General features: G+C 35.5%; 1 protein-coding gene across 4 annotated transcripts in view; it reads left to right on the top strand.

Moving 5' to 3' along the window:
- BBS7 (Bardet-Biedl syndrome 7) overlaps nucleotides 1-13,027 on the top strand; it is a 44,893-nt gene extending 31,866 nt beyond the window's left edge. For 2 of the 4 annotated variants that reach the window (XM_081240738.1, XM_081240735.1), the window contains 6 exons: nucleotides 2,700-2,839; nucleotides 4,854-5,018; nucleotides 8,223-8,332; nucleotides 8,453-8,556; nucleotides 8,708-8,831; nucleotides 10,637-11,098. In XM_081240738.1, the coding sequence (XP_081096864.1) occupies nucleotides 2,700-2,839; nucleotides 4,854-5,018; nucleotides 8,223-8,332; nucleotides 8,453-8,556; nucleotides 8,708-8,831; nucleotides 10,637-10,770 (777 nt within the window). In that variant the 3' untranslated portion in view covers nucleotides 10,771-11,098. Of the gene's footprint in view, nucleotides 1-2,699; nucleotides 2,840-4,853; nucleotides 5,019-8,222; nucleotides 8,333-8,452; nucleotides 8,557-8,707; nucleotides 8,832-10,636; nucleotides 11,099-11,269 lie in introns of those variants that run through there. The other 2 variants (XM_081240736.1, XM_081240737.1) reach the window with 2 other exon arrangements.
- The last annotated feature ends 10 nt before the right edge of the window (nucleotides 13,028-13,037 follow it).

The raw sequence follows: 13,037 nt of genomic DNA, 5'->3' as shown, positions 1-13,037 counted from the left end.
GAATTAAGTACCTAGTTATTTTCAAAAAGAAGCTGCCTTCCAGATAATGGGTGAATATCAGAATATGAAGACTGCCTATAAGTTGTTTAAAAAGACTACCCAAGGTGGTCCAGTAGTTAAGAATCCACCTTCCAATGCAGGGGACGTGGGTTCAATCCCTGTTTGGGGAACTAAGATCCCACATGCCACGGGGCAACTAGGGCCATGCGCCGCAACTACTGAGCCTGTGTGCCACAGCTAGAGAGCCTGCGTGCTGCAACTACTGAGCCCATGCACTCTGGAGCCCACATGCCACAACTAGAGACCCCACGCACCACAACTTCTGAGCCCACACGCTGCAATGAAACATCCCGCATGCTGCAACTAAGACCCAACGCAGCCAAAGAAAGAAAGAATCTTGTTCCTTAAAAGAAAAGACTACCCAATTAGGAAAATAGGCCAATATGGGTAGGCAGTTCACAGAAGAGGGAATCAAAATAGCTAACAAATATTAAAAGAACATATTCTACCTCGTTATCAGTTAGGGAAACTCAAAATAACAAAAATCAGTTTCTGCTTGTCTAACAGATTGGCAAAAATTTTGAAAAAGCAGAATTACCAGGTGGCAGGATGAGGAAAAGGACACTCTCAATCATAGCTGAAGGAAATAAAAATTGTTACTGCTACTTTGGTAAAATAGGCTATAATCCCATTTGTTGGAATCTGTTTCATAGCAATAAAATCACAGTATTGTACACACAGATATGTATATAATTAACTGCAGCATTGTTTGTAGAGGCAGAAAAGTTGAACCAAAGTGAACACTTAGTAATTTAATGTTTGAATAAATAGCTGTTTATCCATTTCACAGAATATTGCAGAGCTGCAATAAAGAATGAGTTGGTCAGTTCCTGTTAACATGGAGCAAATTCCATGAAAAACACAAAATGCAGATAAAAGTCCTACATATGTATTTATATATTATCTATAATATGAAGAAATGTATAAAAAGAAACATACCTGTCTGATATGATAGGTCATACAATAGGGGGAAGGTATGAGTGGGATGGGAATGGGAGGGAGGTGATGGTATTAGGAGAGGCAGAGATAAGGGAAAAATGTGGTTATTAGAAATAAAAACAAAGATGTCTATGATATAAATATAATTTAGTCATGTGAAGTTATGCATTTATTTTTGTACATCTGCATAGAGAGATGTATGAAAGGTTGACTATCACAATAACAATAAAGATCATCTCTGGGTGGTAGGATTTCAGATTACTTATATGTTAATCCTAATTTTTCTTCATTGTGTGGATTTTTAAAATAATGAATATGAAGTATATAATCAGAGAAAGCATTGTGACTTTTCTTAATATTATGAACAATTATATTCTTTTTTTAAAGTTGATATTGCATTTACAGTTATTATAAAATATTGGCTATATTCCCCGTGTTGTACTAATTGTGAACTTATTGTGGAAAAACTTATGTGCCAGTGTAAGCTTACCCTTTAAAAAGAAACCCTAAAATATAGCTTTATCAGATCGATCTTTTATTTTCCTTCTGTATTTTTATTCTTTTCCTTATCTTTTCTCTCTTCCCATTCAGAACAATATTTTCAGTGTAAAATTTGCAAAAAATCTTGCTTTAAACTTTTATTTATGTTTCCCATTTAGGTAAAACATTGATTTTTTTTCCCTCTCACATGCCAGGAAAAGTATGAACTGATGTATCAGTTAGATTAGAGAAGCTGCCTTTGTAATACAAGAGGTACTACAATCCACTTAATGAATTGGAACAGAGAAGAGCTGAAAAGGACAGGAGGGAGAAACTTGACCGCTTTCTAACTCCTAAAATTAGGTCTTCACAATTTCATGAATTAGGGTTTTCTGTAAGTGTCTTAAATTCTCAGGACATCCAACTAGCCATATTCAAAATAGCTTAAAAAGAATTTCCTAATCCAGGTATGTCATAATTAGATTGTGAGTATGCTTCTCTATTTTCATAGAAAGTCAAGAATTAAGTTCTTGGAAACATTTTTTTTTCTGTCAGTAGGTTTTTATAAAAATAGCCATATGCTATAATACCCCTATTTCTGAGAAAATGAAGTATTAGTTATTGACCCACTTATCCCTTCAACAAAAATGTCTAAATTTTAACCATTTTTATGTGAATCTTATACAATATATTATACACCTACACTTTTAGATGTGATAGGGTGGTGTGTGAGAATGTGTGTCTTTTGGAATGACAGACCTAAAAATATGTGGTGGGGATGACTTTCATAGATGGATTAATTTTGCTTTTGATTTCCAAAATCTTTTAAAATTTTCTTTTACTGTAGAGGTAAAAAGTTCTTGTTTGGGCTTCCCTGGTGGCGCAGTGGTTGAGAGTCCGCCTGCCGATGCAGGGGACACGGGTTCGTGCCCCAGTCCGGGAGGATCCCACATGCCGCAGAGCGGCTGGGCCCGTGAGCCATGGCCGCTAAGCCTGCGCATCCGGAGCCTGTGCTCCTCAACGGGAGAGGCCACAACAGTGAGAGGCCCGCGTACTGGAAAAAAAAAAAAAAAGTTCTTATTTAATAGAATGTCCTTATTTCCTTCAGCATATTACAGAAGAGATTAAGGTCTGAGTACCTGCTTGCTTGTGTTGAACATTTTAAAGATAGCCTTTATGTTGCTAGATTATTCTTATTTTCTTTCCTCTTTTGTGTTTAGATTCGCTCAATTGAAGGCCAGTATGGCACACTTCAAGCATATGTGACTCCAAGAATTCAACCCAAAACATGTCAGGTCCGCCAGTACCTTATCAAACCCCTTTCACTCCATCAAAGAACTCACTTTATTGATCATGACAGGTAGGACAAAGGAGGGAGAAGTTTATTTTTAAGATATTACATGATGCAGATAAAGTTGCTTTTTATTTTAGTAGTGTAAATTCTGGTAGCTAGTTGTACTTTTAAAAAATTAAATAAATATTTAAATGCTGTGTACAAGTTTCCCCCGCTATCTGAAAGTAGAGTGTTCCTATGAAACCTTTCATAAGCCAAAATAGCATAAAGCGAAGAAGCAGTTACTGTAGGACAAATCTTGATAACGGATGCTCAAAATAAATTGGGATAAAGCACAGATGCTCACAGACAGTCAAAGCTATGTGACCGGATGCTAAGAAGCTGAGTGTAGTTCCTGGAGAAGGAACTTGGCAGGGCCGCTCTCAGTGCTGCTGGGGTAGTTGCTGCTTCGGTAACAGCCACTGCAGAATGAACGCTGAGGCTGTTTTTGCTTTTCACCTTTTTTGGTAAAAGCAAAAATCCTCTTTGGATTTCTCTTGGTTACCAAAAATGGGCACTCGTGTAGGCCTTTTGTAAAAACAAAGTGGCATAAAGTGAACTTTCAAAAAGCAGGGGATACCTGTGTTAATATTTCTGATAGATGTAAGAGTCTTTGTCTTCTTTTAGAGGCTGATTTGAGCTGGACTTTCCTATCTTTCTCATATATTTACCATTCTGAAATCAGTAGAGTAATAGTTCTCTGTCTCAAACATCTATCTGAGAAAATACTGTTTAGCATTTGAGTTCTCTGTAAACAGGACCTTATTGTATTAGCCTCAAACACTGTATATTTCCTTTCTACTTCACCTCAGGGAATACTGGTAGAGCCATTAGTTGTAATAGTCCCTATTATTTCTAACTTCCATTCCAACTTAATCATCCTCCTGGTTATAGTTTTTCACTTTCTTTTCTGAAAATGAGAGACCATGGCCTTAAATGAAGAAGGGAAAGAGACGAACAATTAGTGAATACTTGCCCTGTGCCATGCTCAGTGCTTAGGTGTTACCATTTAAGTCTTACGGCAAAACAAGTAGTAATGTTTGGAAAAGTAAGTAACTTGTTGATATGAGAAACGGAGTGAAGATTTGAGGCCAAAGCCTATGTTTTTTCTATTGCATCTTATAATTTTAAAGATACGTAATTTAAATAAGATGTAAGGAGAAAAGTTCCTAAGGAAGGTTTTGGGAAAACATTAAAGAGAATGGATTCTCTGAGGGTGTCTTCCTGCTTAAAAGTCAGAGTTGTTAAAGGAGGTATAGTGTGGTGTTCTGGAATGAACAGCAAACTGGGACTCAGGAGACTCAGATTATAGCCTTGTATCTGTTCCTACATGACTTTGGGAAAATAATTTAATCTCTGGGCTTTAGTTCTCTCATCTGCAAATAGAGTTGGTGTGGCGATCTCAAAAGTCCTTTCTATTCTGTATTCTCTTAAAATTCTTTCTGTACCTTTAATTCCACAAACTTGCATTTTCTTAATTCTTTATCCATTTGATTTATTTTAAATTTATTTGATTTATTTTACAACCTTTTGTGGGTATGTGTAATTTGCAGATAGATCCTTATCCCTGCAAAATAGAAGGTATCATTCCCTAACTTTCCCAGTGGCATGCAGCTAGTGTTTCAAACCCATGTACATCTTACTTAAAAGCCCAATTCTTTGCCTTCACATTATGCTGATTTTTTCCTTTAGGAGATTCTTATGTTTTGTAGTTCCTATAATATAAACACTAGATGAACTTTTAAAAAATGGAATTTACCTGAGTAAACTGAACTGTATTTGTGAAGGCATGTTATAATGAAAACAAGCTATTTATGTCACTTAACTGAATATTAAAAGTACAGGTATAGGTAAGCATTCTTTTTTTTTCCTTGAAATCAAAATGTTTATCTGATGGGTAAGATTAATCTGAGAAAAATTAAATGGCTGCTTTTCTATTTGTAACTACTGTTGCAAAATTCTGTTTTTTAATGTGTTGAGTACATATAATACCTCTGTGTATTCCCAGACAAATATGTGTACCTCTGCTATTTAATTGCAGACCCATGAATACACTGACTTTGACAGGCCAGTTCAGTTTTGCTGAACTTCACTCCTGGGTGGTTTTTTGCCTGCCTGAAGTTCCTGAAAAACCTCCAGCAGGAGAATGTGTGACATTTTACTTTCAGAACACCTTCCTGGATACACAACTTGAAAGTACCTACAGGTAAATAAAACTTATTCCTGGTTTACAAGTGTTTTTTACATAAATGGAACTTCTAAATTTTCATAAGTTTTAAGGCAGTAATAATTTGCAAATAATATGATTGAAAAACTATACTGTTTAAGAGAATCTGTTGAAAAACAAATGGAATTAATGAGTTTAAAAAATGATTGACTAAAGATGAATATGAAAGAGCAATACCTTTCCAATTCTCAGCCATAACCGGTTAGAAAATAAATTGTTTAAAAAGATTCTTCAGAACAGCAATAACAATAACAAAATGTTCATATAAAATCTGTAAAAATATTCTTTATTAGAAATACATAGAACTTCATGAAGAAAACTTTAAAATCTTATTGACATTAAAGACTTGATTTAATGGAGTAATATATTTTATAGTTATCAATATGAAGACAGTGTAAACATGCAAGTCCTTCCCAAATTGATTTGAACATTTATCCTAATTCCAGTAAGAATTACAAGAAGAATTACCATTGAATTTCTTTGTGCAAAAATAGGAAATGGTTCAAGAACTTGAGAGCTTAGAACATGCAGGCTTTTGAAGCTCCCACATTGAGGTGAAGGTCATTATTCCTTGACACTCTTCTCAAGCTCCCAGTTGCCCTCCTGCCCCCTTCACTGTCACTCCCTACTCACCTCCCATAGGCTCCCCTAATTTCTGTTTCCGAATATAGTAGAGGCTAAAATTTCCTTCTCCTTTGTTCTTTTTCTGAATGTGTTGGGTAAGGCTGATTTCTCTACATCTGCTTTGAGCTTGTACCCTCATACTTCTTCAAGGTTTTTGCATTCTCATTCTCTCACATCTGTAGGTTGTTTTTGTTTGTTTGATCTTTTGTTTTTGTTTTTTAATTTTGTTTGTTTGGAGGGGAGGAGGTTTCTTATCTTCTCTCTGTCTCTGTCTCTTAAAGCTTCTCTCACTAAGCAGTTTACTGAGGTATTCTACTTTCTGCTTCCTAGCTGTGACTTTACCATGCTAGGTTCTGGAAACAACAGTGAACATATAATTTTACCTCTGAATATAGCCTTTGGGACCAAGAACTCTCCAGAAATCTAATTGGTTTTAGCATCAGTTCTATGGGGGTGTTTCACTGTATCCTCCAGGGGATCTTACCTGTGTAAACCTGGAATCATGACTTCAGTTTTGAAGTACCACAGCGAACCTCACGTTTTAATCATAGCAGACAATTTGACAGGCCCCTGGCATACTACATATTTTTATAATAGCATACCTTTGCTTTTTACCATTCTGTGTCTTTAAATATTCTTTCCTTAATAGTCAAAACTCTACTTATTCTTCAAGGCCCAACTCAATAGCTACATTTTTTAAGTCTTCCTTGATTCTCTTCTCTGTTCCCATAACATTTTATTCTTACCTGCCTTAGGTTTTTATTGTTATTTTTTTAAAGTATATAATAATTTTTATGTAAGCTTATCTCTAAATCAGATTGTAAGCTCTGGGCAGAGTTTATTTCTTAATTAACTTTGTATGTATCCTCCAAGTATCTAACACAGGGCTTTGAACATAGCAGTACTCAATAAATGTTTTTTGTTCCATAAAATACATATATATGGAAGAAGTATAGAAGCATGTACTTTGGAGACAGACACACTTAGGTTTGAATCTGGCTCTGTGACTCACCAGCTATTTGCTCTTAGCTAGATTACTTAACTTTCTGGGTTTCAGTTTCCTTTCTGACGAATGGAAATAGTAGCACTTACTTCACTGAATTGTGATGCTTAAAGGAAGATAAACCATGTGAGTCATTCCACAGTGCCAGGTACTGTATAAGTATTTAATGTTAAATATCATTAATTAAAATTGAAGACTAGTGAAAAAAATCTCATTTCTAACACATAATTGGGATCAAAATAAGTGTGTATTATTCATCTTTCTAGAAAAAAAGAATTAGCATTTGCCTACAGCAGTCAATATAAAAGCAAATAAAAAGGCAACACTGAATATGTAAAAGATGGTATATATTAATTAGGAAAATTTTGGTCATCATAAAAAGGAACCATGGGCTTCCCTGGTGGCGCAGTGGTTGAGAGTCCACCTGCCGATGCAGGGGACACGGGTTCGTGCCCCGGTCTGGGAGGATCCCACATGCCGCGGAGCGGCTGGGCCTGTGAGCCTTGGCCGCTGAGCCTGCGCGTCTGGAGCCTGTGCTCCACAACGGGAGAGGCCACAACAGTGAGAGGCCCGCGCACCCCCCCCCCCAAAAAAAAAGGAACCAAACGTAAGCAGGCTTAACCAAATAAAAGGAACTTATTAGCTCATATAACTTAAAAGACTAGCAGTAGTCTGCCTCAAGCATAACTGGATCAGTGGCTTAACTGATATTGTCAAGACTTTATCCCTTTCCATTGCTCAGCTCTGTTTTTGTCTTCTCTTGGCTTTCCTATGTAGTGCCATGGTGGCCACCAACAGTTCCATCCAGCTTTATATCTTTTCAGCTACCATAGCCTCTCTTTCCCACTAGTTCCAATAAAAGTCCCAGGATTGAGTATCATCGTTGAGTCGTGAACCACTGTGCGCAGGTGTATGGAATACGCTGCTGAAAACTTCCTCCTGAAGTCTCAGAAATGGGGTTGGGGCCAGTGCCAATGAAACTATATGGATTGAAAAGGGTGAGAGAGAAAGAGAGAGAGAGAAGGAGGGGTTCCATAAAGAAAAAGAAGGGTCCTGTGAACATAAGAAGTGGCAATGGATGCTGGGCATGGAAGAACAGAAGATGTTACTCTTAGGTTTGATATTAGCTTTCTTTTAAGGATGAAGCATATAGTCACCCTGTAATTTATGTGATTACATAAAAAAACTTATGTGAAAGCAAGCAATTCTAAATGAATTTTATATATATAAGGGGTTAGCTATTGGAAATTTTATTAGTGAAAATGAAAAAAAGGTGTTTTAAATGAAGAACTTATATAAATTGTATCTTTCGGAGGCATGTGTCTAACATCTTTTATTCAGTTTTACAAGTATGTTTAGAACTTGAATTGCTACAACAGTAAAGGGTTACATGTTTAAATATGTTTTACATTAATAATGAGATGTGTATATAAAGAAATCTAAAATTAAATGAAGTCTAAACACAAGGTCCTATTCGCAAAATATGTATTTACTGGACATATTTATTGAATGTATTTCCTTCTAAAGCTGTTCTTTTAAAAATATTAATTTTATAGAAAAGGTGAAGGAGTTTTTAAATCTGACAACGTTTCTACTATATCCATCCTAAAAGATGTGCTCTCTAAAGAAGCTACAAGAAGGAAAATTAACCTCAACATATCATACGGTAAAAAAAAAAAAAAAAAAAAAGAATCATTCTTTCTGTTTTTTGGGGGGTTGTTGTTACAATAAGAATGTTCCTGATCAAAGTGACTTATCTAATTGTGCCTGACTCAACTTCTTCTAGAGATAAATGAAGTATCAGTCAAACACACATTAAAGCTAATCCACCCAAAGCTGGAGTACCAGTTGCTTTTGGCTAAGAAAGTGCAATTAATTGATGCTTTAAAAGTAAGTATTTGTGTCACGGGACTCATAATCATTATTTTATTGTGATGGGATTTCTAAAATTGTAAAGACCTTAAAGTTTTCCACTTTAAATCCACTTTACACTGGATTAAATTTTGTACATTAAGTGCTTCTGTTTTTAATTTTAAATAAGGAATTGCAGGTTCATGAGGGAAACACAAACTTTCTGATACCAGAGTATCGCTGTATCCTAGAAGAGGCAGATCACCTACAGGAAGAATACAAAAAGCAACCTGCACATCTTGAAAGACTCTATGGTTAGTGAACTATTCTAGAATACCTTGTCCTATTTATTTTCTACTGGCTGTTTGCAAAGGATCACATGAGAGAAGCTGGGCAGAAGGAGATAGGCAAAGATTACAGCAGTCATGAACCAGTAACAACCCATGTACTGCCCAATATATTTATTTTGTCAAGTTGGTTTTAATGTTTAATATTTTTACTAGATAAAATACAAATAAATATTAGGAAGTGAAATAAGTGTAATGCAATGAATTAATCTATATATATGAAGAAACCCAGTGTGAAATGAATGTAACCTGTGAAGCATTACAATTTAGGCTATATTTCACACAAATAATTTTCAGTTTTTATTGCTATTCTGAAATATCAAAATGCAGCATTTAATATTTTTATGCAAAATTTAATAGGGGGTATATATGTGCTGTGTCAATTTACGTTTAAAACTCATTCTGCTTTGGTGGTGAGAAGTTGAATGTTTCACAGTTGTATTGAAAAAGCAAGAGCAAGAGGGAGGAAGGAAGGAACAGCTTAAGGAAACATTTTTTGTGATCTTTATATAAGACCTATTGTGCATAGCATGCCTATTTATTTATAACATCTTTATAATCATGGGGGATATTTAATCCTTACAACAGCTCTGCAAGGTAGATAGTGTTATCTCTGGTTTTCACATCTGTAAACTGAAATCTGAGCTTAAGAATGTGTTGTCACATAGGTAGGTGGTGGCAAAGCCTTCATTAGAACCTCCTCGCCCCCAAATGCAAGTTTTTTGCAGTGTGCCGAGTCTTCTGTATAGTCAGTTGGTATCATCAGTCCATATTGATCCTTAAGATCTACCTAATGAATTTAGTTTATGCCCAGAGACTTGCCCATAAATGGTAACAATAATATCTAATATCTTAATATTTACTATATGGCAAACACATGATCTTTTATCCCCATTACAACTTAGAAGATGGGTGGTGCAGAACCACCATATCTTATCACCAATTCCACAGTCCAGAGAGCTTTGAAATCAAAAACTTTGTTCATAAATCATTTGGCAATAAATCTGACTTGATCTGAATTAATGATAAAACCTCACTTAAACTGATACGAGGTTATTTATAGTTTTTTTATTCCACTTAGTATGAATATTCATATATTTTGTTGCAGAAATGTTATGTTTTGTTATCAGATGCTGCCACTCACTTTCCACGGGTATTATGCCATATATATGGTATATTATGGTATATTCCTTTTATTATCTTCCTAAAATATGAAAAATTCTGAAACACATCTTGCATCAAGAGTTTTGGATAAAAGATTGATAGCTTGAATTATTCCCACTATATATATGCAAAAACTCAAAGGTGAAATAATTTGCCCAGATCTTTGAAACTAGAAATATTTGCCTTCAAGTCAAATCCTAAGAATCGTCAACATATAGATGGGATATTTTAATTCAGATAAAGCTGTTATGAACAGAATATGTCTACACTATGTCAAAATGGTCAGCCTGGTGCAAAAAAAAAAACCCACTTATTGTAATTTTATATATACCAATAGCAGTTCAAAAGTGGTCAGCAGTTGACTGTCTGAATTAATAGCTTATAACCAATTGTTAAGAGGGTTATTAGCCAAATGATATATATTTTGAAACTTGCCTTAAAATCCCCCCAAATATTTTTTAATGCATCAATCCTTTCAGATTTCTGTATGTTAAATAATGGAATTACAGGTGCTTAGAAATAGATTATCAAGCAGTTGCTTACTTTCATTAAATAATGTGTCATTAATAGAATTAATGACAGAAAATTAACATTTTTTTTCTTTATAGGCATGATCACCGATCTTTTCATAGATAAATTCAAATTCAAAGGCACCAATGTAAAAACCAAAGTGCCTCTTTTACTGGAGATTCTGGACAGTTATGACCAAAATGCATTGATTGCTTTCTTTGATGCTGCATGAAATATAAATAAGGTAAAGTTCCAAAGAAGCTGTATGTTTAAATGAAAAATGTTAAAATAGAATTGCAAGCTAACTGTATATACTTTTATTTCAAGTGCGTTTTTTAATATTATCTAAAAATATATGTTACGACTTTTTTTTAGTAATGTTTCTATTTTTTTTGACAAATGGAACTTTTTAAAAATAAAGAGAATTTTTATTTTTAAAACAAGTGGAATGATTATAAGGGATTTTAATGAATTTTTTTCAAGTGGATGTTTTATAATAATCATCATATAAAATAATTATTTTATAATAATTATAATGTTTATAATAATCGAGAACTATTTGGAAAATAAAAATATATTCAAATATTTAATAAGGTAACACACATATGTATAAACTGCTTTACAGTTTTCAAAATGTATTTACGTATGTTACCTCATTTGATCTTTTTTCTTTTAATTAATTTATTTTTGGCTGCGTTGGGTCTTTGTTGCTGTGTGCAGGCTGTCTCTAGTTGCGGTGAGTGGGGGCTGCTCTTCGTTGCGGTGCGCGGGCTTCTCGTTGGGGTGGCTTCTCTTGTTGTGGAGCACGGGCTCTAGGCGCGCAGGCTTCAGTAGTTGTGGCTCGTGGGCTCTAGAGCACAGGCTCAGTAGTGGTGCACGGGCTTAGTTGCTCCGCGGCATGTGGGATCTTCCTGGACCAGGGATTGAACCCGTGTTCCCTGCATTGGCAGGCGGATTCTTAACCACTGTGCCACCAAGGAAGTCCCTCCTCATTTGATCTTGACAACATATATTGATTATTTTGTCAAATCATGTAAGAAAACATTCTCAGTGAGGTTAAATGTTTAAGAGGACATGCTATTATTTTGTAAAGGTGGAACACAAGTTCTGGTGCCTGGATTGCGTTCTGGTTACTATGTATGTTGTCAACCAGGGGAAATAACAAATTTTTTTTTAGGAATTGAGATTGATTTACAATTGATTTTGCCGTTGCTTGGTAATGTTTTGTGACCCATGCTCAGTTTGTAAAATACTTGAGTTGGCCAGGGAAATCAGCAGAATTTGCACAGACTGGGGGGATCTTAACTTGATGTGCTGTAACAAGTAGGGCTATATACAAGTATACTACATGTGAATAGTGTCGAAATAGTGATAGCTTCTTAGATTTTCCTGCACTAATATCCACTGAATTCTTTTTTATCATAAATGGAGGGAAATATGACTTTAAGGCTATGGAAGTCATTAATCTTAATTCATATTTTATTCATATTCAGGTGAATATTGTACTTAAAGGTTGTTTAAAATAGCATAAGGATTACAATAGAAAATAAACTATTCTGTGTGTTTTTAAGAAGGGCACACTTATGAATTTGTTGGAAAACAACCGTGCTTCTTAATTTTATACCATTATATTTATTAGTTATGTGCAAGCCTTGTATATTAAATGTGAAAATTTGTTAAAGGCACATATTGCTAAGAGAGTTTTACTTTTATAAGGTCATATTGTTTTTACTATGTTTAAACAACCTTCATTTCTAAATAGAACACATAATTATATCTAGGTCACTAGAAGTTTACTCCGTGCTTTTTGTCGGCTGCCACACCTTGGGGAAAAAAAGAAATAAAAATTAATGACTGTCTAGTTGAATTTCTTGTAGTATATTACTGTTTGTTACATATATCAACAGTTCAAGGTGGCACTTTAAATTAATTGCATCTTCATTAGGAAAAATAAAAAGCATAAGTCTGTGAAGAAACACCTAAATGGTAAGATGACATTATAGTCGTCCAATATTATATCAGTTACATAAGCAGCGTGTTAAATGATTTATGCACGTTATTTAATACTAACGACAACTGTATAACGCGTAGATATTATTCCCAATTAACAGATAGGAAAATTGAGAATTGGAGACACTGAATAACTTGAACAAGACCACCAGGCCAGTATGTGGCCGGATCAGATTTTAGACCTTGAGAAACTAGTCAGTCAAGCTAACTGGAGGTCCTAGGGCAGAAGGCCGGGGCGGCCCGCTACTAATTGCTAAAGTTTAATTCAGCTTATCCTAGTTACAGCCCTTGCCCCGAGACAGGGACCGCCTAGCGGCCCTATTTAAAGTCACAGTAGACTTAGGCCCCGCCTCCCCGCCGGGCGCGCGTACTTCCTCCTGCCGCCGTTCGACATCTCTTCGCCCCGCTCCGCCCCTGCTCGGTTGCCTTCGCAGCCGCCTTCACTCGCCTGCGACCGCGTCGCTCCGAGTGACGTCACGGGCCTCGGCT

Source organism: Mesoplodon bidens, assembly GCF_964165515.1.
Source record: "Mesoplodon bidens genome assembly, chromosome: 1".
Lineage (NCBI taxonomy): Eukaryota > Metazoa > Chordata > Mammalia > Artiodactyla > Ziphiidae > Mesoplodon > Mesoplodon bidens.
The sequence above is the reverse complement of the archived record's forward strand: the minus strand, read 5'-3'. Positions and strand labels throughout refer to the sequence as shown.